We start from the raw sequence: 26,514 nt of genomic DNA on the forward strand, positions 1-26,514 counted from the left end.
GAGTGGGGAGCAGCCCCCCAGAAGGAGGTGAGCGCGCGAGCCAAGACCGCCGCGGCTTCCAGAAGTAGTGATTTGCTTGTTTCGTTTTGTTTTCTTGGTCTTTAATTCTTTTTGAGGCTAATCTCCTCGGGAGTGTTGAGTTTTAAGACACTGGGTGTTTTGGAAGGCTACCTGTTTCACATGTGAAAATTTCCCCCCGTTTTTCACCCGTGAGTAAGTACAGGGTGAAGGCTGCTGACGCTGAACGCGGGGAGTCCTGAAGCTGAGCGCACAGTGCAGCCGACAGGATGCGTGGGAAACGTCTGTTTCTGGAGAAAAATTCCCAAGATTTGAATTCCTTCTGGAGCCCTTCTTCCAGGGTGGGTCTCTGTCTTGGGACGACATCCTCACCAGCTGCTGTGTGTCCTGTGCAGTTTCGGGGTGCAGGGACCTGGCAGGCTGGGGCCACGCCAACCTTCCCGTCTGCGCTGTTCCCCAGCTGGCACGAGCCCTGGCCTCCGTAAATGAAAGACTAAATGACCTGCCACTATTTTTATCCCCGTAACTGTTTGGGTTTCAATTCAAAGCAGGAAGTATTTTAGGAAATAAAGACAGTGACCCTAAATGGAGAGGCACACACGACACAGGTGAAAAGACAGCAGCGTCCACAGGGTGCACCCAGACTGAAATGCTACACTCGCCAGGTGAACACGATGAAAACTCATTGTGATGCCACAGAGGGATGCAAATGAGACCGGGGACACGAAGGAATGGTCATTATCTTTATTCATACACACTTGCTTCCAAACTACAGTTAATGTATCTAACAAAGCGTGTCATGCAAACAAAGCTTAGAGGTTATGGAACTAGAGCAATGCAGGAATTGTACATCCGTTTCACCTGCGATAAACCCAGTGGGACCTGACAGCTGAACGGCCTCTACGTTCTGCCAGCAGGTGCTTGACAGAAGGGAACACTGCAACCTCCGTCTCTTCCTCTCCCTCCTCCGTACACATTTGGGGTCTGATATAGGCTCCTTTTCAAGGATGCTTTAAACACGGCTTGTCCTTCAGCCCACCCTTCCCCCAAATTCATGCAGCAAAGCAGTGATTCCAAATGTTTCTGACCATCTACAAAAGACATTCGAAAAGACCCTAAGAGAAGAGACATGAGGCGAATTTTTACACTCAAAAGGAAAACAGCCTTCACGGATGATTCTGAATGGTCCACTAACCCCCTCAAGAAAAGAATCACAGTTTTCCAGGAAGAGTATCACCAAGAATCTACCAACAATCACAGGAATAAATACTCCTAAAGTGAAGCAGAGGGGCAAAGACAGAGCTGTTTGATCAGAAAATGCAAAGCCACCTTTTGTCTTCTTTTAGAAAAAAAGGTTCTTATAAAGTAGCCTTGACAAGTAGGGTCCCGTCTACTCACTAGAGATGATGCCAATGGACACATCTGCCGCTTCTTTCTTGGGGATGTCGGGGTAGTTCTGAGTCGCCCAGGGACCAAGTTCTCACAGGGCATCACTGAACTTTCACCATATATGCGAGACCTGGGGGCCCGTGGGGGCAGGAGACAGAGCTGAGGAGGCGCCCCCCATCCCCATGCCAAAAGGTGGTCGCAGAGCCTCACAGGGCAAGGAAATGGGAAAGCTGTCCCAGAGCTGCATCTGGAAAGGGGACAATGAAGCCATCTTTCCCGCGGTCCCAAAGTTTCTAGACTTTAGACAGTTGTCCCCAGTGTCTCATTAAAAACACGGAGGGCGTCATTCTGCTAACGTGTTCCACCTGGACTTCCAGTCATTGTGATGAGGACTCCATACCCCACTGGATGGGAAAATCCCGCAGTGGGACTGCAGGACAGGGGCGCTCTAGCTGACCCCAGCTGAGTCCTCCTACAGGCTCCGTGTGATTGGAATCTTATGAAACTGTCAGTAGTTTTATTTTAAAAACTCATTTCTAAGGAAGAATTGAGTTAATAAAGTTCTCTATAAAAAAGTACAAATAGCCCAGTATATTCAGATGTTCTGTTGGAATTAACAGATTAATTTCTTCCATAAGGTTTCAAAAAAGTCTTTGGAACGTGTGGGCCTTAGTGTGGGTCATTTTAAGGCTGTTTGATGACTGAGTTGGACCTACACCGTTATTAACGGACAGCCGATCACACACATCAGCGGCGCTGAGGTCCTGGTCATTCCGCCCTTCACCCTCCTGACGAGCCCCTGACATTATCGGATTAACAGAATTGTGGCCAACACCATTTCTACGCGGCTGCCTTCACCCACGTGTAACGCAGGTAACCTTTCTAACAACAGAAATATACAGCATTCCCTAGATGTGCTGCGTCAGCCCACACGGGAAATGACAGAAACGTTGACAGTCAGTATATTTCATAAAATGTAACCCAAGTAACTCAAGGAAAAGGTTTTAAAAACATTTCCCAACGCTCCCTGTCAAATTAGGGTGTGGTCACGAACAGCGAGGACGCCTTCTGCTTCCTGTGACCGTCAGGCCTTCCCTGTCCCCGCGACGCTGAGAGCCTTCGTCTCCGGGTCGCTGCCCCGCGTCAGGTTCACGATCGATCGTGACTCTTCAGTGCTGCCCCTGCTGGGCTTAGAGAAGCAGGAAATGGGACAAGAAATAGGCGACTTCACAAGACCAAGGTGAGAAAATGACTGTCAGGTGGTGTTTCCTTTCTGAGGCTTTTACAGACACAAGACCCTCACTTTGTCCTCCCTTCAGCGCTGAGCAAACAAACGCCGGCAACACACTCAAATCCCTCCTGCTACGTGGACTCGGGGAGGTGGGGGGGGACCTGCAGTGTTAGTTGCTTTTGCTTTGTCCCCGCTCCCCTCTCCCCGGACCCCCAGCTACAGGGGAAAAGTGGGTGCGAACCCACCTGCTGGATGCTTCAGCCCCGCCCAGAGAACCGGGAGCCTCTTCGAGGGGGCAGGGAGGACGCTGCTGGCGCTTGGGAGATGCTGGCGGAGGAGGGCCAGCAGCCGCACCGGAAACCACCCGCGGCTCAGCCTCGGGGACCGCAGCGCCCCTCCCTCCCTGCCGGCTTCCTCCTGCTGCAAGCGTCCACCAGCCCTTCCGCACCCAAACCCACTCTTCCCTAAACTCCCTGCCGACCACGGCTAAGGACCGTGGCTCAGAGGGGCTCGACAATCGTTCGCTGAATCGCGTTATCAGGGTCCTCACGCTCTCCTAGCTGACCGTCTCAGACCAAGTTTCCGGAGATCTCTTAACCCTCTGGCTTTCTCCCAAAATCCTGATAGGAAGAAGCCTAACCATCTCCGAAGACACGACAAGGCAGAGGCTCTGCGTGAACGTGAACAAAACAGCAGTAGACGTGACGGAGAGCCGTCGCTCGGTTCCCGGGGTCTCCTACCGACCTCCTGAATCATTCCAGCCTCGAGCGAACCTCCCATTCACCTCTGCGGGCTGCGCACCCCATATTCTTCCTTCAACCCAAACCCCTCGTGGGTCTGCAGGCGATGCCCAGAGGAGGGCCGCCAGCGCACTGGCCGCAGCCTCGGAGTGGCCGCCTCCCAGGGGAAGGTCACGGGACCGATCTGCACGGCCTTTCGCGTCACAGCGTCTGGCGGGGGACCCAGCTCGAGCTGGATTCCCCTGCGGGCCTGAACCTCCATGGGCCCCAGCGACACAGGGGCTGACCCTTCTTGGGCCCTTCAGGGCCTCCTTGTTATCCCAGCCCCTTGGAAGCGGCGGCCCCTTCCCTGTGGCTTTACTTTACGTGGCCTCCACGAAGGGGCAGACCTTTAGCAATCCATTCTGCTGACGGTTACCAACGTGACGTGTGCTTTCAGCAGAACTGTCCTGGGCTGCTCAGAGTTTTTAAAAGCATCAGCTTCTATCTACATCCGGGACATGGCGACGCACCAACACGCCCCATCACGGTAGCACGTCGCTGGCACTGGAGCTTCTACTGTTTTCCCCCCAAGTTTGTCCTCAAGCCTGCAGTCCCTCACGCAGAGTACAGGGCCCCCCAGACACGGTATTTCCTTTAAAACTTTGCCACACACTCAGAAAGGATAAAAACCAGCTGGGATGTTTCCTAGAGAAAGATGAATAATTTGGAAACGTGTCGGCTGTGTGAAGGACAGCGTGACCTGCCCGGGGCTCAGCGTGAGCAGGCAGCGAGAGGCTGGGAACACGTGGTTCAACCCCGCGGGCTCCTTGCTGGGACGTTCCTCCCCGCTGGGGCGTAGCTGGGGATCTGCCGTCCTGCCGCTGCTCCGTTCCGGGGCAGGGTGACCGGCCCTTCTGCTTCTTAGGCTCTTTCTATACTTGGGTCCCTTTTCTATCAGACCAAACGAGGTGCACCTGGGGAAGATGCGGCCCCCGGACGTGCACGGACCCATGGGGCCACAGCGCCGCAGCCGGGGCCCCTCTGGAGCCCTTGAGTCGACGGTCCATAAGAGGTGGCGGAAGAATTTGCTCTTTTCTGGTCTAACCTGTTCCCTACCCCGTCTCTTCCTCCAGTCAAGGCTTCCCAGGATGGCCGAGGCCTCTCACCCCTAAGACCCCTCAGCGGTCGTGTGGCAGCTGGAATTCAGGCAAACAGCCAGAGAGTCAAAGTGAGAAGCCGCTTCGCTGGGACACGCTTCTGGGGAACGGGGCACAGAGCAGCCCCTGTAAGGACTGACAACCACGTCCCTCGGAAACGTTCTTTCCGCTCTTTCTGACCGGCTCCCCTGAGGACCCCGCACTGCGATGCTGCGTCCCACGGAAGTGCTCCTCACAAGACAGGGAAGGCCGCTTCTAGCAACACCTGGGAGAGCATCTGCAGCCCCCCCAGGGCGTCTGCTGACGGCTCCGGGGCCTGGCTGTGCTCACCACGTCTGCACGTGCGGTAGCGGACGGCGGAGCGTGCCGAGGACGGTGAGATGGACGGCACGCTTCCGGGGCATCTGCACAGCCACGTCAGGAAGGGCATCCTCCCGTCCCTCCTACCCCGAGTCTCCAGCAGCAACAAGGCTGAAGGGAAGAACTGAGCGAGCAAAGTGCAGCCCGCGGGCCGTGACGACACCACACCTGCACGAACATCTCCTGCTACCACAGGAGGAAGCGTGACGAAGGCGACAGGGCTCAGAGGCTAAGAGGAGTCTCACCTCGAGAGTAACCCCACACCCCCGACGAAACTTTCGTTTGCAGGTAGAATCGAATGTTTTTATGTATATGTGTATGTAAGCCTAACTGATCATGCAAAGTAGCCATTCACCTTCGAAATCAGATCTACTGCAATAAAAAGTCAGTACGCCCGACACAGTGCCAATGCAGGGTACGCACGGAGTCGGCGTGGGGAAGAGGAAGCACAGCGGCACAAAAAGAAGCTAACACTTAATCAGAAAAGCAGACTAGAAACCGGAGCCGTCACAGTCGTAGCACGGTTGTGTCTTATAAAATTATTATAATACTCTGTGTACTTGGTACGATTATATCAATAACATAGATTCACTTGTTATTAAGGTTTATTCTAAACATGCAAAATTCATTGCATGATGCCTTTGCAAAACATTTTGAAATCCTTCTAGCAATACCTCTTTGAGCTGATACGCATCCAGGTTTCCTGTTCTACAGCTTGAGGTGTGTCACTCAACATGAACCGGAAATGGGGGACCAAAACCGTACTGTTCATCCCAAGAGGATGTTGAGGGCTGGAGACGGGAGGGGAATCAATTCTAGGGGCTGAAGTTACAGTCAACACTTGGATTAACTTACTGTACATCGTACTCTCGTAAACACCGCAGCCTATTAAATAAATAAGTACAAAAGCGGTGGGAGGTGTGCGCTCCGGCTTCTTAGGAAGTAGGCAGCGAAGTGTCGGTGTGAGGGGGGTTGGCTAACACTTGTGAGTAGTGGCATGATCGCGGGTGGCACCCTGGATCCAGAAGAATCTCCCAGAGATTAAAATGAACATCACACGCGCACTGACCTGCCCTTGATCTGAAATGACTTCACATGCTCGCTTAGCGGAGTCCTTGGAAGATTTGGCCTCTTAAAAAGAAATGCAAGTATCAAGACAGTTATCAGCCAGTAGGGTACGAGATGACAGATGCCCCCAACACTCATCTGAGGTCTTCTTCCTCTGTTTCTAAACTGGTAACTGCTGGACCGTAACTGTGAGTGGGTTACGACTGTCAACCTCTGGGAACAGTGAGCTTGCAGATGGGACCAGATTCCTCCCGGCCTCTTGGGCCCTAGGGACCGTTTCCATCGAGGCAGAGAACACCAGCAGTGGGTCCTCTGAAGCCCCAATCCCACCTCCCCCGGGTCCCACCTTGCTCACTCTCTGGGCTCCCCGTTCTTTTACTCCAAAGATGTCTTGGGCGGAGATGTTTCCGGCTCCCTGGACTGGGGCGGGTTCCTTTGAACATGTCTGGTTGGGGGATCCGGATGGTGAAAATCAACAGAGGGTCTGGAAAACATGTCAAATTGTACCAAAAAAAAGGGGGGGGGTAGAGTCTGTTTGCCTTCCAGGAAGGGTTAACCTACCGCCAGATGCGACCTCTACACAATTAAACTGGATGCTGTGCATGACACCATCTGCCGCTAAGATGATGCTCTTGGTTGCGAGAGACCCTGAACAGCTGATCACGTTTGGACTAATAACCCTACAGTTCTCAGGCCTCCCCTGGAAACAAGGCGGTGGCCTTCAAATTTTAGAGCTGAGGATCATTTCCCACGGCTGGGGGCAGGGGGCAGGGGCTGGGGAGGTGCCTGTTCTCGGTGCTGAGTTTCATACTGTGCTCTGTAGGATGGGGTGCACGAACTGGGGGTTGACATATGAGAACCCTTCAAAATCAGACTGGTCGATGTTAGCGATGACCAGCTGATCGGGTGGCGTTAAGACAGGCTGCCCTCGCGTGAAGAACTTGTCGAAGTTTTCTGCTCCTTTGCCGCACTGTGGAGAGAAAAGAAAAAGAAGGAGCGGTCAGTAGGTTATTAGAGCCCAGGCAGCAGCTCTCTGGGCCTCTGCGGGGAGGAGCGTGGCCAGGGCATCAGGGCTGGCTGGGCAGGACGAGTTCTGGAGGATTTGCAGGCCAACGGGATTCGAAAGCGAGGCAGAGCGAACAGAGAGAGCCACTCAGCTGTAAACCACCCAGCAGCCTCGGGACGGACACCCCAGGCGGGAGGGCCGTGTTGCCGGGAAGGCGCCAGTGAGGCCACGGCCTCTTTTATTTCTCGTCCCGTCACGGAGCCACGAGCACGAGGCCGCATGCGGGGGGCCGGCAGGCACGCGTCCACGCTGAACGGCTGGGATGTGGGTGGAAATGAGGGCAGTGGCCCCTGAACTGAGAGGTTGGGATACTGCCCACGTCTGGTTCTTTGCAAGCCTGTCTGTAATACAGTAAAAGCTGTGTTATTCTTGTCTTCCAACTGGGAGGTTCTAGAATCTCAGCCCCGAAATTAATCTTCAACCAGGAAGGGGTCAGCGTAGTGGCAAGGCTGGGCCGTTCCTGCCTGGGCTCGGCGGTCTAGGTACGTCTGTCAACCGGCGGACAGGTCGCCGTGGCAGGCATCGCTGGTGGCTTCGGTCTGGATCAGGTTTGTGCTGGTGCCCCGAGAAGGCAGTCTCCGTCCTGGACACTCACTCCTCTCCACCTGGGTCCACCAGGGCACTTCGTGAAGACGGGCTGCGGGCAGAGCTGCCCTGGAGGAGGGGTGGGGGACGGTCTGGAATCCCAGCCGCATAAGCAGAGCTGCTTTGGGAGTCTGACCCCGCATAAGAGGAAGGGGTGTCCTGTCGCTTTCCCAGCCACCGGAAGGCTGTGGCATGCTGGAGTCCCAGGATCCCAGGTGATTCTGAGACAGAGTTCTGGGAGGTGTTCTGCAGACACAGTGACCCATCCCCTGCCCCATCCCCGGCCGGTACTACGGGGCAGTGTGAATTGACTGAGCTGGCCTAAGGCGTCCTGCACCTTTAACAGAGCACGGCTCTAGGTAGGCTGCGAGGCGGGGTCCACCCCTTCTCTTCATCTGTAAAGTGGGGAGAACAGCTGGGGCCCCCTCCTGGGCTGCCACGAAGGTTGAGCGTACAGTGTTTCACACAGAGCCCAGCACGTGCGGGAGCGCACGACACCTGCTGCTGCTGCTTCTGTGATGACAGCTGAGTCTCGGGCCGCACTTTCTCACCTCCTCCGTCACAGCTCCTCCCCATCATCTAGAATCTCTCCTCGAGAATCTAGCTTCGTTATACTTTCCCCGCCCTCCTATCAAATAACATGTCTTGGTGGAAAGCACGCCATAAATTCAAGGTTAAGGTCTTCCTAACTGAGGCCTTTCCTTTCTGGGGTGGTTTTTATTTATTTTATTTTATTTTATTTTATTTATTTATTTATTTTTGGCTGTGTTGGGTCTTCGTTGCTGTGTGCGGGCTTTCTCTAGTTGCAGCGAGCGGGGATTAATCTTTGTTGCGGCGCGCAGGCCTCTCATTGCAGTGGCTTCTCTCATTGTGGAGCACGGGATCTGGGCGTGTGGGCTTCAGTAGTTGCGGCACACGGGCTCAGTAGTTGTGGCTCGCGGGCTCTAGAGCACAGGCTCAGTAGTTGTGGCACACCAGCTTAGCTGCTCCGCGGCATGTGGAATCTTCCCAGACCAGGGATCAAACCCGTGTCCCCTGCATTGGCAGGCGGATTCTCAACCACTTGCGCCACCGGGGAAGCCCTCTGGGGTGGTTTTTATTATCGTAAGCGACCCCTGCTTTTTAACTGGAGGCGAGTTCAGACCAGTGACTGCTGGGTGGTACGTGGGCGAACGAGTGGGGGGCTTGTCGGGGCCCCTCCAGTCACTCTGCGGGGGCCATGCTGCAGGTCCTGCCCATGCCTCGGGCCCTGCCACCTGCACGAGGGGCGGTGGGGCCTTCCCTTCACACTCCGCCTTCCCAAGGAGCACGAAGTGCCTCTAGGGCAAAGGTCAGCAGAAGCAGGGCCTGCGGCCTGCACCCCTCTACGTGCACAGGCCACCGTGAGCCAGTCGAAGGACTCTTCAAGGGAGAAAGGGCACGACGTTTCTCCCCAAGAATTAATCAAGGGTCTGCACTCGATACGTCAGTGAAACCAACCAACAGCAACCAACGTCCACAGAGCACCGCGGCCAGACGCCGCTGTGAAGATGACAACAGAGAAGAAAGAGCCCTGCTTCGGAGACACCAGTGGTCCTCATCCAGGGAAGGTTTTGCCCCCGCCCTGCAGACATCTGGCAACGTCTGAACTCTTTTTTGGTTGTCATGACCGGGGTGGGTAACCGCAAAGAGGTGTTGGCCCCGAGGTCCACAGGGCTGTGGCTGAGGAACCTGGAATATTCCAACCACGAAGCAAGGCTCGGTGGGTCCCAAGGTCAGTGTGAGGGCAAAGGTGGAGGCCAAACAAGGGAACCAGGCAAGCCAGCCAGATCTGAGAGCAGGGAATGGAGAAGCTGCAGACGCTCAGGGCAGGAGTCTTGTACTTAAGTGTTACAGCCTCGGGGACTCGGCTGTGAGCAGAACATCCTTCGGGACTCCGATTAATCAACACCCACTGCCTGGAAGGTTCCAAGCAAATCTATTCTGGGTGCTCCCAGCAGCTGGCACGTGTGCTTCCTTAGGAAGAGCTTACTTCCTTCACTGATTCCTGGTATTCACTGACTACGCAAAGATGAGTGAGAAGCAATTTCTGGGAAGAAAAATAAAAGGAGAAGTCCCTAAGAGGAAGAGGACGGCGACATGGTGAATTCTCTCTCCTCCGCTAGCTGGAGACCCGTCCTTCCAGCTCCAGGCCCGTCCGTCTGTCCTGTGAACACATCACACAGCCTCTGTGCAACCACAAGGCTCAAAGGAAAGACTGACACCTTCCCCTGAGCACCTCCTGCAGAGTACTCGCAGATCAGCTTCCAACGAGAATTTCTCAAAGCCAGGGCTCCGCCGCCAAAGAAAAATAAAAAACAAAGTAAACGAAGAGATCCCAAGGTCTCAGAAGGGGGACCACGTGACCATCAACACGGAGGAGCCTGGGGATGGGATGATGCCTGAGGACGGGAAGTTCTGAAGCCGTGTCCAGAGGAGGCTCCTCCTAAAAGGCTGCGCAGCTTGTGAAGCCCGGGGTGGTGACGCGCGGACGGAAATCCTCGGCATGTAAGCTGCGTGCCGTGACCATGCTGCTGGCGGGGGCCAAGGGGGATGGCGGAGACCGGGTCAACCCAACCCCGAGCGGGCAAGCGGCGGCAAAGAATGAAAGCTCTGTGACTGTGAGAGGCTCTCGGCAAGCCGTGGGGGGCCGCGTCTGGAAGAGCTGAAGGCGGGGTCTGAGGATGAGCTGAGGTCCAAGGCTCAGGAGGGTATCTGACCCCGAGGGGGATCACACCGGACGGAAGACCCGCCCCCAAGGGGCGGGGGCAGCTCGGCTGCTTTTACGGGTTTGGCTCGATGACAGTCAGCACTTACTTTTCCACCACAGAGGGTCTCCCGGTGCTTTAAAAATGAGCGCTCCGCAACTCAGCGAAATCAGGGCAGAAATAGCCTCCTTCAGGTCAAATTGGAGAAGATCTTGAACTACTTGTCTTTCAAGACGTTTGTGCAAGAAATGCAACTGTCCTCATACCACCACCCGCGCCACCACCACCCACTGCACGGGATAATTAAACTCAGGGCCCTTTGGATCCCTGGGGAAAAGACAAACAATGGCTTTAACCAGCTATTGTCTTTTACGGTAGAGAAGAGTCTCCCGGCCACCTGTGAGCCAGTCTCACCAGGGCCATCAGCTTGGCGGGAAATGGCTCTTGGGCGCCATCTTGGATCTGAGAGGCAGCCAGAAGAGGCCCGGGGACCGAATGGAGGGTGCGGGGGACACCAGGCAGGCTGGCGTGTCCACGGCCTCGGGGCTCTCCGCCACCTGAGGACACAGCAGGTGAAGGCAGCACTCGCTAGCTGTGAGCAGAACCCCACGGCTGTGTGTGCGCTGCCCCAGCTCCGGAGGCCACCCACACCTTTCGCCAACTGAAGCTGCCAGGATGCCCGCAGGACGTGAGGTCCCCACGACTGCTTGGGACAAAGATTCGGGGGGGAGGGCGGAGGAAGTGGCCCGAGCACGGCTGGGCCAGCATGTGCGCCCGGACAGCTCCTCTGGCCATCCCCGAGACCGGACGGCCTCCGTGTTCGCGGTGACGCACTTGACACCAGGCGGAGACCCGGGGTACGGTGGGGATGAAGCACCCAATCAGAGGCCAGGAGCCGGGGTCAGCTTGGGCAGCGCACGTGCCTCTCTGTAAAGATAGACGGGGATGCGAACACCCACCTCCCACGGCTGTTGTGAGGTCAGAGGGACGGCATGTGTGCGACCCTTTCTAGATGACCAGGCCTGATACAGACCTACGACGCCACACGCAGCACACGTGCCCGGCGTGGAGACGGCCACTGATTACAGGCCAAGGACGAGTGGAACACTATTAACAGTCTATCTCCTGCCGTAGCTCTGGATTCAGGACTTCACTCCTCTGTTTTCTGGACGCTCCCACCCATTTGGTAAAATCATCGACGAGTAAAATGAATCCAGGAGAAAGCGAGATGGCAGACGTGTGGCAAAGCCCCGGGTGGGATCTGGGATGCGCCGCTCCCCACCCGGAGCCCCGCGTGGCGCCCGGTCGGTCGGCTCACAGCCTCTGCATCTTTGCGGGGGGCCGTGGGGAAGGGGCGGAGCCTGAGCCGGGCTGTGGGCCTCTCGGCTGTGACTCTTACCTGGCAGAGGCCACCCAGAATGCACCACACATGTGCTGGTCTCAAGCCTGTGCCTTACACCTTGGTGTCTCGATGACGTAGAAATTAACCTCATGGTCACCGGCGCGGGACTTAGGGTGAGTGTGAGTAGCTCGAACACGCTGCCGTTACAGAGCAAAATGCCAAACCGACCCCGGGAGAGCACGAGGGTGTAGAACAAAGCCAGAGTAAAGGTGAGCAGCGCGACGAAGGAGAGAGGAAGCTTCGCAGGGTGGGGACCGTCTGCGCCGAGGACCAGACGCAGCTGGCTCGTCTTAGGGGAACCGTCCCCGCGTCCCGAGCCCCGGCCTGGGGAGTTGACCTCAGCCCCGCGCCGTGGTCCCCGTGGAGGGGTGGTGAGGACACGGCCAGCAGTGGGCTCGTATCCCTGACTCTTCATGTAGTTAAACCAGCGGCAGAAAGGAGTGGGCGCCTCCTGGGAGGTCACGTCCACACCAGGGAACCGTCCAGCGAGTGGGCTGGGCCGCCGGGCGGCAGCTGGGGTCTGCCCTTCCTAAGATCAGCATGCTGGGCGGGGGGCCTCCGTGCAGGGCCAGCACAGCAGGAGCGCACGCCAAGGGTTATGGGAGGAAGTGAGGTTAGTTTGCGCATTGCGTCACCCAAGGTTCTGGAGATGTGCTCACCGAAGGCCTGGACGCCCACTGAAGCCAGTGCATTTTGGTGCAGAAAGTCTGGAGAAGGAGAATGGGCAGAGGAGAGGATTTGGAAAACAGTCAGTGCCCGGCCTGGGGACAAAAGGAAAGGAGCGGGCCCCACGCAAAGGAGGCCACACGCCCATGTGAGCAACGTAGGGACAAAGTGTATAGATTCATGCACGCGTACAGCTTTCTGGAAGGTTACGGAAATGTCAAGTGGGCAGCGGGAGTGGTCCCTGGGGAGAGGGAGATCCCGCCTTTTCATTTTATATCCTTCTCTACTGCTTAACCGTCTCTTTCACCGCAAGGAGACTGTATTTTAACAATAATTTTTTTAAAAAGGGACTGGGGCCTCTTTCACCTCCTGCCAGCGTTCCCTGGAGACAGGCCCTATTTTCTCAGACAAAATTAAACAGGGCTCCCCTCACCTGCCGCCTCAGAGCACCTCTCAGGAAAGGCCACTTCTGGCCTGGAGGCGGCTTTGAAGACGGACACACTAAATGGTTAGGTTCCTGCAGGTGAGAGCCCCGTGTCGTTGAGGGCAAAGGTTCTGGCTTGCCGTGGCCTGTACCCTCTGCAACGAGAACACGCACGCCGCCTGGTCTTTCTTTACACGCACGGCCAGCTTCAGGGCGCTCAAGGCCGCTTTTCCAAGAGTGGCTGTTGTCATGCCCAGCATCACGGCGCCTTCACTCCGGACCATGGGTACCGGACTGGTCCATTCCCTCGGCCAGAGGCCCGCAGGGCCTGCATTCCCCGTGACTCCCCGCCGGCAGCTCCCTGAGCCTTGCGAGAGCGCTCCTTATTCATGTTGATAATTATTCAAAAGCCTCCTTTCTTCCCATTTCTCTCTCAAGCAGAAAAGCGTCTGGGAGCATAACTACCAAGGAATAGGAAGACATCCTGCCTCCAATTAACCAAGGAGAAGGTGCTCTTACGTGGGTTCCAAGGCTTAAGTCCCACCTCAGCACACCATAATACGGCAGATTCTAGCCTCCCAAGGCTGGTTAGTGTCCGTATGTTGTCAGAGAAGCTCCCTGAGCCTTGAGAATCTTGATTTTAATTAGCATCACTGCTTTGGTTCCACGGAAAGGTCAAGAGGATGAACCCCACCTGCCACCTGGGAGAACCCGAGGCTGCCGTCCACTCCAGGGTCTTCTTCTCCTGTGACCTGGAGAGCTGCTACCCTGTACAAATAACTTCTCAGAGCAATTATCAAAAGAATACAGTGCCATGGGATGTCCTTAGTTCTAGGAAATACACATGGAATTATTTAGGTGTAAAGAGGCATTATTTAGGTGTAAGTCTGCAACTTACTTTCAAATGGTTCAGAAAAGAAAATATGTACATGTGTGTCCTTGCCTACACGCCCTCACAGAGGTGCAGAGGAAGAATGGCACAGGGAATGTGCTGAAATGGTAGCACTGAGGGAATGTGGGTGAAGGAGATGCAGCAATTCTTTACACTGCCTTTGCAACTCTTCCGCAAGTCTGAAATTAATAATTATTTCAAAATAAATAAAAAATATTAAAGAGAATACTGCATTAACTTTGATAATCAAACCATCATCAAACTATCTAAACAAACTAATGACCCTGTGAGAAAAAGGGCTTTGAGGCCATCAGGAAAATGAACCTGACCGTGCATCTCACTGCAGACCCGAGGAAAGTCCTTCTCTTCCTTTTTCTCTTTTTGATAAAATAACGGCAGCAATTTCCCAAGAAAGCCTACCTGAGATAGACATGCCTATTTCTAAAGTGCTCTGCTCACCCATCAATCCTGGATACACTTCTCAGTGTTCACTTCGTAGATTAATTTCTAATAACCATTTCAGTACAGGGGGCGCTTCTGGCCGGCCTGTGAACTAGCTCTTCTGCTCGTTGGTGCCAATGGATAGAATCCAGAAAGGGAAGCACCAATTACCTCTCTGCTTCCGATGCTTGCGGAGACTGTTATTCCTCGTGGGTGGGCTGAACGGAGACGTGAAGGCTCTTCTTGGGCATTTTATTCACATGAATAATAAATCAGGACAAATGCCTACAAAATTCAGAGTGACGCTGGCTCAGGATCTCGGGCTCGCGTGTGCCTCTGAGGGCAGCCTGCAGGGAGTAAGATGCAGGCCTTCTATGGTTTCAGGAAAAGCAAACAGGAAGAGCTTTCCTTCTGCGGGGGGTGCTCAGGACGCTGGGCCATCGTCCTTTCGTGGGACCTCCTCCTTCACAGAGAGGCAAGTAAAGAGAAAACTGAAACCAGCTTGCCTTGTGCTTTTGTTCCACAGGGAGGAAGGGACGCTGCGGAGCTGCTAACACTCTCCAGGAGAGCATCACAGCACAGCCGTCTGCTTTTCCTTTGGCTTCGGTTTTTCCAAAGAAACCAGCACGCGAGGATGGGCCCGCTTCCTAGCAAATCATCTTCACCTTCACAGTCGCACACGGGCCACGGATTCTCCCACCGTGGGGGGCCGCAGGGCAGGCTCCCGACTCCCTCTTGGAGCTGGTGCACCCCTGAGCCTCCAGACTCGCCCCCCTCGGGGGGAAGGCCACAGTTCCACCCGCCTGACACTGTCACCCCTCTCCCCGCCCTCCTTCACGTGCGGCCTTGAACAGAACCCAGGCTGCCACTGCACTGCAGACCCACCCTTAATGTTGCCGTGGATGGAACGTTCTGCTGGAGCCTCTTCGCGGACCCAGTGCGTGGCGCCATGCACCGGGACGGTGGAGCCCACATCTGCCAGCACGTTGCTGCAGCTTCCGGGAGACGGGAAGGTGAGCAGAGCCAGGGCACCGTGGGAGCCCCGACCCTCCAGGGAAGCGCTGGCTGCCCACTGGTACGGTAGCTCAGCTGAGGGAAGTCAGTGACGCTGCAAAAACTTTCACTGGAGGGTCCAAAACGAACGTAAAAACTAAAACAAACATAAGACTCCCAAGCTTACAGGCAAGCCTGATCTCCCGACAACCGCGGGCACCTGCTGCTGGTGTTCACAGTAACCAAGGCCTTGATTTCGCGGGAGCCAGGGGCCAACGGTCCTTAATACGATAAGTCTCAGGGAAACTGATTCCCCAGCACTTGCTACAAACGCATCGAGCAGACTTCACCCAGACAGACACGGTAGCCAGCCAGGGCTACAAACACTGCTCAGAGGAGGAGAGCTGCTCTCAGCGTCGGGTTCACTGCACGCGCTGAGGAAGAGCCTCTGGCAGAAACACCTGCCTGACGGGTTTCTCAGCAGCGAAAGCCAGGCTGGTGCCACCGCATCTCTCTCTAAACAACAACGCTGCCCGCCAGAGAGGACGCAGCTCCGGGTTTTATCTAGAAACTCTTTTGACTCTGTAATTGGCTCTGGGTGAGGGAACTACACTTTCCCCCGAGAAAGCCGGGAACCCCTCTCGCGGAGTAACTCAGAGGCCGTCGGGTCTCCTCTGCTGCTGCCGTGTCAAGCCCCACGTGTCTGGCAGCCTCGACGGCAGCGTGCCGTACGCTGCTTCCTGCAGGTGGGAACGGCCACTATTGCTCCTGGCACGTGGTCTTGCCGCCCCAGCGCAGTGTCCCGGGAGACCGCTGAGATGCCCCTTCCTGAGATAAGGGCCTCATTCTGCGGCCGTGCAGGGGGCTTGCTGTAGGGATGAACTCTCTGGGGGCCAGAACCCTCCAACCTGTCCCCATGCCCTTGACGCTCTTCTGCTTTGGGACAAAAAGTCTGCTGCTTGTTCCCGTGGCCGCTTGCACCCACCGTGGTTTCCGCTTCCCGCCTCTCCCATCCCCTGTCCTTCTGCATTTTCTCCCAGCTTCTTCCTTTTCTGTGTCCAGACTCCCCAGCACAACGTGGGTTTCTGCCTGGGCCGTCTCACCGCGAGCAGATGAGCTCTCACCAGACAGGCCCTTCGCACGAATCCGTCCGTTTTAGGGCCTTGGTCCATGATTTCCACGTCTGTTTGTGAGTTCGGGGGCTGTTTCTTCACAGCCAGACGCAGTTTATTCTTTTTTAAAAATTTAACCAGCACTCGGTTGAACAATGACCAGACAGCAGCAGCGTTCCAGGAATAAATAAATACACTCCCCGCCCCAGACCCAGCTCCCGGCTCAACTGCCTGCCACGGGCTGTGACCATGCGGTCCAGTGAGTTCTGTGGCCCACGGGGAACGGTGCATTCTTGGCTGTCGGAGCCAAGGACCCTCTGGCTTCCCCTCATCTGAGTTCAGGGCCACCGTTGCCATAGGTGGGAAGCTATGAGAAGACACAACTTCTTCTGCCAGTGAGGCAGGAATAAGCAGAAAAGGAAGATGGATAAATCACGGTTGACTTCGCTGCATGGAGCCTCCTTCTGCAACGTGACTGACAAGTAGCTGCGTTTTGCTCGACAGGCAGAGCAGGGTCAGCGTGCGTCTCTACGTTGTTCCTGTACAGAAACTAAGCTGTGTGTAGGCTGCTACTGTACACCTTTCATACTTAACTTAAGAAGGCTAAAGAGATATGAAAGGGAAGATAGAAAATCCCTAACAATATTCCTCTGAGACGCCGGCAGCGCCATTTATCACTGTCTTCATCTTCCTCCCTCTTAAAACCAGGTTTTGTAACCTGGAGGGCCGGCATCCTCTCCTAGGAGAGCCTCCTGACTCAGGGCCCAGAACTGGCTGCAGAGAAGACGGCGCAGAGGAGACATAAGGCCCCTCCTTGAAACGCCAACTCAGGAGGAAGTCAACTGACCCGATTTTAGGTTTTCTTCGGTTTGTGCTAAAAGTATCTTGGAAAAATAAAATCCGTGGGCTCGCCACCAGCAGGAGGAGAGGCCACATAAGCACATTGGATGAGAAAGCTGCCGCTCTAAGAATAAGCCCTGAGCCGCCCAGCCGGTGCCCTAGCGCCCCGGGAGGGTCCCCTCAGCCAGCTCACGGGCACCTGTCAGACGAGACAGATTTGGGCCGCGTCACCACTGGGGGTGCTTCTGAAGCCGACTGTGGTGCAAAGCTGCTACCCGGTGCTCTCGGGAGCCCACCCCATCCCGGCCGAGACGGGGCGGAGCCGGAAGGCATGGATCCACCCGGCCCTCAGAAACGGGGTGCGGGGCAAAGCGGGACTGCCTGGGAGGCACGGCAGGGCCGCAGGTGGGGTGAGTGAGGGGGCAGACGTCTTACAGACCCTCGGTTTATCTCCAGGGGCATAGACGTGAAGACGAGCCACTGTGCAGTGGGGAAAGGATCGCGGGCCACAACACCGAAGTCTGCACCCTGGTTCCACCACCCACTGTGTGTCCTCCAGCAAGTGACTCAGCCTCTCTGTGCCGCAGGGTTCTCAACTGTAAACTGGGGACAACTGTAGCTACCTCACAGGGTCGCTGTGAGGGCTAAATGAACGAATTTGTAAAGCACTGAGAGCAGGGAGGGCCTGGGGCGTAGTGTTTGCCAAATAAATGCAAAAAAACCCCAAACCCCAAACAAACGGGAGACTCCAGAAGTCAGACAGGATGTGTCTGAACAAAGGCAGCAGTGCCGGCGATGCCAGCGGGCACACAGCCCCCGCGGCAGGGCTGGCCAGCGTGGGAACCGCGCCCGGGCCGCCGGGGGCCAGCTGAGGCCCAGTTATGCCGCAGGGCTCCCGTCGGGCGAGGCCAAGCCAGGAGAGCTGCAGCGGACGGGGTCCTGCCGAGGACTCAGCGCAAGGACGACAGCCACGTGGGGCGCACGAGGCCCGGGCCCCGAAGCCGACCTGCCCCAGTCCTCGCGTCATCCGGGGGACTCTGCTGCCCTCTTTGGGGCACAGGTGCCACAGGCTCCCCTGACGCTCAAGGTCAGCTCAGACCTCGCGCGCAAGGGCCAGGCTGGGGCCTGCAGAGGCCGGCGGTCAGCAGCCCCCTCTCTGCCGACAAAGCCCCCGGGATCGGGGGAAACAGGGCTCGGGAAACGGCCGCGGCCCCGACTCACCACTTTGGGCTTGAAGGGCGGCTGGACCTCCCTGTTCTCCAGCTTCTCCCAGTCGATCCTCCGGAAGAAGGTGTGTTCCCGCACGTCCCGCTCTCCCTCGGGCCCGCAGCCCAGCCGCTTGCCGGGGTGTTTGGTCATCAGCTAGAAAGTGGGAGGAGAGAGAGCTCTCACGTGGAGCATGGTAACCTGGTGACTGCAGTTGACAGTCCTGGATAGTACAACTGAGTCCGTTGACCGCAGGACAGAAGCAGTCTCACCAAAAAAACAAAGGTGATGTGAGGTGACGGATGTATTAACTCAACTGTGGGAGTCCTTTCACACTGTACACATACATCAAACCATCACAGTGTGTGCTTTAAATATATTACCATTTTATTTGTCAATTACACCTCAATAAAGCTGGAAAAAAAAGAAAGAGAAACAGAAAGACCCCCTCAAAAACCAGGGGAAAAGGGAATGCCAGGTCCAGCGCCCGCTCTATTGCTGCGCTGCCCCCAGCCCTGACGGCAGGGATGCCTGGACCACGTCTTACGATGCTCTGAGTGACGCCAACTCACACAATGGGGACACGAGTGGGCCTTTCTACAGTGATTTCTGTGATAAGGAAACGGGGAAGCAATCTGGACCCACAGCAAACACAAGAAGAATTTAAGTAGCCGTCTCTATATACTGTTTCAGGAGCTGCCATTCTCTACGTGCATTAAGAACACATACGTAAAAGGGCACGCAATTGCTAAAAACCGTGTGTGCCGGAAGTATCACAGGCCAGTATCACACAGGATGCTATATAACAAGCAGCACATGCCTATTTACTGCCTGGACCAAGATGCCCTCAGAGACTCATGGTTCGGAAAAAACAGTGCTGTCACAAGAAGGGTGACGAGTTGGGGCTTCCCTGGTGGCGCAGTGCTTGAGAGTCCGCCTGCCGATGCAGGGGATGCGGGTTCGTGCCCCGGTCCGGGAGGATCCCACATGCCGCGGAGCGGCTGGGCCCGTGAGCCATAGCCGCTGAGCCTGCGTGTCCGGAGCCTGTGCTCCGCAATGGAAGAGGCCACAACAGTGAGAGGCCCGCGTACCGCAAAAAAAAAAAAAAAAAAAAAAAAAAGCGTGACGAGTTAACTGCAAACCCAGTGGCGTGGGCATGTGGTCCCCCCACAGTGCCTCTTAGAACCGTCTGCATGGCATCTCCCCAGTGGACCCTCTTGTCCACGGCCACCAAAGGAACCCAAGCCTACCTACCCCTTTGCAGATGGAGACGGCCTCCCTGGACAAGGACTTCGGGTACGAGACGTTGTGCTCCATGATGGACTGAAACAGCTCGTCTTCATCCTCGCCATCAAACGGAGGCTGCGCCGGAAGAGAGGGGGAGGGGGCGCCTAGGCTGAGCGATTCCACACCTTGCCACGGCGCCCGCACACCCAACCCAGCACCGGGAAACAGAGCGGACCTCTCCCACATGCACGCGGCAGGCTGCAGGCTTAGCTAGATGACCTCGCGGGCTGTCTTTCATTAGGTTGGCGGTCGGGTGTGTTTTTCATTTTCTCCTCTGTCCCTTGCCTCACTCTGGGCAACCCCAAACACTCTTCAGGGAAGGTGTTTTTGAGTAATGTTTTTAAGGATTTGCAAATAAGTTACAATTAACCCATTAATCTTGTAATTATGTGTTAAACAATCTCACTACGATCAAGTGAGGTTACAGATGGCCTTGTGTTCAGAAGGTGCGCGAGGGTGGAGAAGGCGGATGCCTTTGGGTTCTGAACCTGGGGTGAAGGGGACGCAGAACACGGGCATAGAGGGCTCTCCCCAGGCCCAGGAATCCACACCCGGGCCCTCTGCTCTGTCGGGGGCCTGCCGCCGGCACGGCGGCGGTGACGGGGGCTTGCCATCCCCTGGGCACCTCTCTGTCCTCTTCTACCGCGTTTGCAATCCCCACCTGGACAGTGGGGGGCACGGCAGCACGGGGGCAGCTCACAGCTTTAAAGCCAGGTGGCTCTGGATCAGAACGCGGGCCCTGCCGCCTCCTGGCTGGGTGTCCATGGGCAGTGACCCACCTCTTTTGTTCGCAGTTTTCCAATTTGTAAAACAGGGCTCCCTGGTGAGTCTAAAGTGTCTGAGCTTTTGTCTCGTGCCCAGTGAGTGCCCAATGAAGGGTGCGGGGTGCCGATGCTGGTATTGGCCGAGGGCCAGCGCGGAGGCCGGTCCCCCTGCCCATCCCACTGCTTCTCTGCCTGACAGCATCAACCTACTTCTCCTGAGCACCTGTTCCGTGACGCCTGCAAAACAGGCAGTTATTTTCAAATCACGACGTATAGTGTGGAGTTCCTTGTTTTTCACTGGCTGTTGCCCCCCCCACAGTTTCTCTGTAGCTACCCGTGCTCCCGGTCAGGCTAACGCTGTGAGGTGACACATCGTCGGAGATGGACTCGTGTGTCCAGGGCACATATATACCTGCTTCCAGCGTTGTCTTCTAATAACTGACACTTCTACCAACATCTCTGTGCACATCACTGTTTCCTCCCTGACTTCCTAAGAATAACTCCCAGGTGTGGGATGATGTGAACATTCCGATGGTTCCCGGTCAATCTCTCCAGGTCGCCCAGGGAGCACCCTCCCAGGTCACTGCTTGCTCTCAGGCCCGGGTGCTGAAGGCCTGTCAACGGTGGAGCATTACAGTCACATGCACCTTCCCCCCCAGCGACGGAGCCTGGGGACCCAGGGGTGACGTGCGGTGCAGTCCTCGCATACAGGACCATTTTGGATGGCTTCCCTTCCCTCTTTCCCCCATCCCTGTGTTACAGTTTTAGATTTCTACAGATCTGGACTCACTGTTTCAAGCTAAGCTACCTGCTAACTGAAGGCCTGGCTTGGTGTAAAAAAATGTCTGAACGGGGAGTGCTCTCCTTGGTGATGTGTAATTTGTGGATTTTAAATAGGCAAGTGAGGGGTGAGGTTCACGCTTCCCAGAATGGTTCCGGAATCACTGACTAGTCAGTGGTCACGGGGGCCCTGCCATGGTCATGTACAGATCACTGATGCGGGGTGGGGGGGGAGTACCCAGGGACAATTCTGGCTGCAGTTCTGGGATAAAGGACTCGTTACCGAGTCACCAGGAATGGAGACCAAGCATAAGTGACCCTGGCGGGAAGGCACATAAGAGGAGAGGGCTGGGTGCTTTGTGACGAACGCCCAGACGCTCTGAGCAGCAAGATGCTCGTTACCGGGCCGGGTAAATACGATTTATGCGCGAACGTAATCTTATTTGTCAAGCGATCCAGGAGCTGCAGGAAGACTCAGGGTGTTTCACACTCCACTGTCCCCCTGCCTGCGGACAGCAAATAAAGCAAACGAGAAGAAAACTGCGATAAACTGTCTTCTCTTCCTGCTCAACTTCAGCCCTCTGTGATTACAGAGGATACACTGAGACCTCAACCCCATCGACAAGTTGATAATTAATCTCCCTTTTCAATAAGGACATCCATTCCCTGTAGCTTGTGGGCGTGACCTGAGCAGAGCCTTCATTATCCTTTCTGGGCTGAGTCACGGCCCAGGAACATGTTTAAATTTGCCCTGAGGGGTCATCAGGACTTAAGAAGGGGGTTCTGAAATGAAAACCCCGTGTTTGTGGCAGGCGCGGTGGAGAGTTAGAGGACCCGCAGTGGGGCCCGACGACACTGCATCCCAACGTGGGATGCTTTTCAAATGCCGTATTTAAGGAGGGTCGCCATTTCCATGTGACTCTGAATGAAAGCAGGGCTTGTTTCCTGGACTCCAGAGTCAGAACGTTTGAGTGGGGTCTCGAGGGGAACTCAGCTTTCTGCGCCTTTGCGAACAGATAGCTCCCACGGGGGCAAACAATTCAGTCAAATTTTACTGTCAAAATGCCAAGGAGGGGAAATTAACTTAAGGTGCAGGCGATCTGTGTTCTGCCAGCGGCTGTCTCGCTGACAATGGTTCTACGGAACTGGCTTTTCTGTGTTTGCACACGGAAGTATATAGCCTTAAGAAGAATGGTTCCTTGGGGGAAGAAACCTAAATAAATAATACACAAACCACTTTTTAAATATCAAGTCTCAACATCATTGAGAAATAAAGACCAAATATAGGTGGAACCTCATCTTTTAATACTTAAAAGACAACTTTAATATCTATATGATGTAAGACACAACGAAAGAGAGAAAGGAGAGACCACGGGGGTCTCCCAGCCCAGAGGGAAAGCCAATGGTCTCGCGATGGTCTCCACGGCCCGGGGCCTGGTGCCCTCTCTTCCTCTCTGATCTCAGCCTCCTACTCCGTCTCTAGCTCACTCCACTCCAGCCACATGGGCGGCTTCCTCTCCGTTCCTTAAGTGTAAAGCTGTGCACTCCCACCCCAGGGCCTTTGCACTGGCTGTTCCCTCTGTCTGGAATGCTCTTCCCCAGGATGTGCACGTGGACATCCTCTCACTTCCTTCTGGTCTTAACTTTATCTTCTATGTGAGGCCCTCCCTGGCGCTCCGAGCTAAAACTTCAACCCTCCCCCAACACTCTATGTCCTTCTGCTTTGTTACTTTTCTTCTTAGCTTATCACTGTTACAGTCCACCAACTGCAGATCAAAAATGAAATAAAAGTCCAAAACGGTTTAAAAAGCAAAACTTGGGAATTCCCTGGTGGTCCAGTGGTTAGGACTCCACGCTTTCACTGCCAAGGGCCCAGGATCGATCCCTGGTCGGGGAACTAAGATCCCACAAGCCGTGCGGTGTGGCCCAAAATAAATACAAAATAAATAAATAAAAAGCAAAACATGAATTTGCCACATACCAACAGATACTTAAATAACATTTATATTGCAGTTACAACTAGGCACATAGCATTTATATTGTGTTAGGTATACTGAGTAATAGCAAGATGATGTAAAGTGTACGGGAGGACGTGCCTGGGTTACACGCAATTACCACACCATTTATACAAGGGACTTGAGCCTCCAAGGACTCTGGTTTACCCGTGGGAGTCCTGGAACCAGTTCCCAAGGATGCCGAGGAGGGGCCCGCACATCATTTCCGTATCTGCCTGTCTACTGTCTTTCTCTGGACTGTAACCTTACTGAAGGGAAGGGTCTCTGTCTGTGTTGCTCACAGCCATTCCCACGCACATTGAGTAAGTACGCACTGAATGAATAATAAATGAGTCAATGGATGTAACATGTCAGAAAGGGTGACTTCTCCCCAGGAACAAAGATTTCTTTGGGGGCAGCTCTGCTACTCGACGTGGGTGTTTCTTTGCATTCTCTCTTACAAAGGCTCTTGGCTAGGGACGGGCACACTCCCTGGCACACTTGAGGGCTGAGAGTTAATAAAAGCTGCCCACGACAGAGTCATTAGTAGGTACAATGGCAGAGATCTGAAATGTGTGAAATGCACCGCTGTCATTCTTAATCCACTGAGATTTGGGGATGGGAGCTGTTTGTCAACAGCAGCGGGTGTGACTTACCCTAGTAACACAGATACTAAGGCCACCACCTTAGAAAGTGCCCCATTAGGCAGCGATGCCCTTGGTCACCTGACACGTCACACAGCCAAGGGAAACCTAATCTGCCTTTTCTTAACCGGAAGTTCAGCCTCGCTGGGCTTTTGTGAAAATTACAATGAATTGCCCAAGGAGAGAGAAGGGCAGACGGGAGAGGCTATTAAAACACTCCTTCCAGTTTAACTAACTTCTTCCTTTACAATAATACCGGCTCTACACCCGGGAGCGGCCGGGGTGATTTCTGCAGAGAAACGTGCGGTGAAGGCCAATCCCACCCAAGGGCTGAGACACCGAAAACAAAAGGCCACCACTGTCCTCAAGGTGCAGGGACCTTTGGCGGGTGATGCAAAAGCTGTATGGTCCACACGCCAGGGTGTAGCTTTCCATTTGGGTTTTTAGGACTAGAAGATCATTTCTGTACAATTTCTCCCTCTTTCACCAGGATCAGGGGAGTCAGACCAGCGCCAGCCATTCCACACGGCCAGGTCCTGCTATCGTGGTCCCCACAGAGCTGAGCCTTCATGTTACGGGGCAACACACAAGCATGGAAACACAGGGAAACATTACCTGCCCGGCCAGCATTTCATATAACAGGACGCCGTAGGCCCACCAGTCCACGGATTTCCCATACGGCTGATAAGCGATTATCTGTGTGAAAACAAACACATCAACTACATTTAGTGGCCAATCAGAAAGCCTGTGTTGGAACAGGGAAGTCAAGCGTGTAGTCATTTACACACTCCGTGCATGCAAATGAGGTGATGGTAACATTTGTCACTGGGTTTTGAAGGGGACCCTTCGAATCAGACACACAGAGAACTCTCGCCCCATGATTTTGGAATTTCTCTTCTGAATCCACCGGGAGATGCCACGGCACTGCTGGAAGGTAGATTTACTTATCTTCTTGGGTGAAAATGAGTTGTCTGCAGCTGGGGATGGGCCCCGGGACCTTGCCCCTTTGAGACTCTCAGACGTGCTACGGGGGCTCTGCACCTTCCCCCCACCGCCCCCGTGGAAGGGGGTGATACTGACTCAGATTTCGGAGAGGCGTGACTTATCACAACACACCTGCCATTCTGCAGAAAAACTGGACTTTGGGGTGTTCTAGGGTATCTTCCAAGCGGCCCCTATGTCTCATTAAACGTCCTGGGACATCAGCTAACCTCCTGTGTGTCTGCCCACCCTCATTCCCTTAACGTGTTCCGAGTACTTCTCCCCGTGGCACGAGCAATGCACACTCCTCTGACGTACCCCGGTGTGGGCAGGACCAAGGGGGCGCGTGTTTCCATCTGGCAGCTTTACAGCTCGTTTCCTTGACAAGAAAATGATAACCAAAGGAACCTACAAAGAGGCCTTAATTCCTTTTGAAGACTACCTTTGTTCTTTCCTGAAAACATAAAAAGCACAAAATACCCTACGAAAATGGGCCTCTAAGTTATTCCCTAATGACGTGGAATGGTGGCGGCCACACCGGTCCCCAGACGGGAAATGACTGCATCAAAGCCTGACTGGAACAAGTAGAAGAGCAACAGAAATCCTCTTTGGGAGAGGACAGACACACCCACCAAGCACCTACTGTGTTCAGATAACTCTGCACACACTGTGTGCAACCCAGTGAGCCAGAAATTCCTCTTCTCATTTTTTAGGGACAGAACCGAGATGCAAGAAGCTTATGGAACTCGCCCGAAGCCAATCAGGTAACAAGCGGTGCTCTGAAAATTGACAGGCATGTTTTAAAACTACAGTTTATGGGGATTCCCTGGTGGCGCAGTGGCTGAGAACCTGCCTGCCAATACAGGGGACACGGGTTCGTGCCCCGGCCCGGGAAGATCCCACATGCCGCGGAACAACTGGGTCCGTGAGCCATGGCCGCTGAGCCTGCGCGTCCGGAGCCTGTGCTCCGCAACCGTGAGAGGCCCGCGCACCGCGATGAAGAGTGGCCCCCACTCGCTGCAACTAGAGAAAGCCCTCGCACAGAAACGAAGACCCAACACAGCCAAAAAAAAAAAAAAAAAAATTATAAAACTGCACTTTATGGCTTTCAAATACATGGAATCACTCGCACTGGGATTAATAAATTATGAATCAAAGGGCTTTGAGAATTAGTTCAATGAGATTTGAAATCATCACTTCAGTTGTCGTAACTATATTTCAAAAGCACTTGAGTAAAACTTGTTCTTGTACCTGTATTAAAACCAGGCCCTGCAATCTGTTCTCATTAATCAGTGTTTTAGTGGTTTTTTTTAACTTTTTATATTGGAGTAGAGTTGATTTACAGTATCGTGTTAGTTTCAGGTGTACAGCAAAGTGATTCGGTTATACGTATATACATGTATGTATCTATATTCTTTTTAAAAAATTCTTTTCCGTTATAGCTTATTACAGGATACTGCATATAGGTCTCTGTGCTCTACAGTAAAACTCTGTTGTTCACCTGTCTTAGTTTCCGCTTGTCCTGAACACAGGCTGAGATGAGGCCTCGCACTGCTGTGCGAATTACGAGGCTGGAGAGCAGTGGCGGCTGGATGAGGGGGACCACGCTTTATTCCAGGCTCTGTTTCTACACATACGTGAGCAGTCTCCCCAGCCAGACCCCCTGCTCGGGTGCTGGAAGATGCCACCCGCTTGGAGAAGTGGCAGCAGTCAGGGGTGTGGAAGCCCCGATCCTGGTCAGAATGATTCACACACCCGGACAGCCA

The 26,514-nt window shown here is 54.6% G+C and overlaps 1 protein-coding gene across 1 annotated transcript in view; it reads right to left on the reverse strand.

Annotated features, from left to right (window-relative positions):
* Nucleotides 1-747: 747 nt before the first annotated feature.
* The window catches only part of PRKCA (protein kinase C alpha), a 368,337-nt gene continuing 342,570 nt past the window's right edge, over nucleotides 748-26,514 (reverse strand). The window contains exons 14-17 of the mRNA XM_004275403.4: nucleotides 24,383-24,463; nucleotides 19,553-19,660; nucleotides 18,314-18,454; nucleotides 748-6,915 (exon numbers count right to left, since the gene is read on the reverse strand). Coding sequence (XP_004275451.1) covers nucleotides 6,751-6,915; nucleotides 18,314-18,454; nucleotides 19,553-19,660; nucleotides 24,383-24,463 — 495 coding nt within the window. The 3' untranslated portion in view covers nucleotides 748-6,750. The remainder of the gene's footprint in view (nucleotides 6,916-18,313; nucleotides 18,455-19,552; nucleotides 19,661-24,382; nucleotides 24,464-26,514) is intronic.

Source organism: Orcinus orca, chromosome 19 (assembly GCF_937001465.1).
Source record: "Orcinus orca chromosome 19, mOrcOrc1.1, whole genome shotgun sequence".
Classification (NCBI taxonomy): Eukaryota; Metazoa; Chordata; class Mammalia; order Artiodactyla; family Delphinidae; genus Orcinus; species Orcinus orca.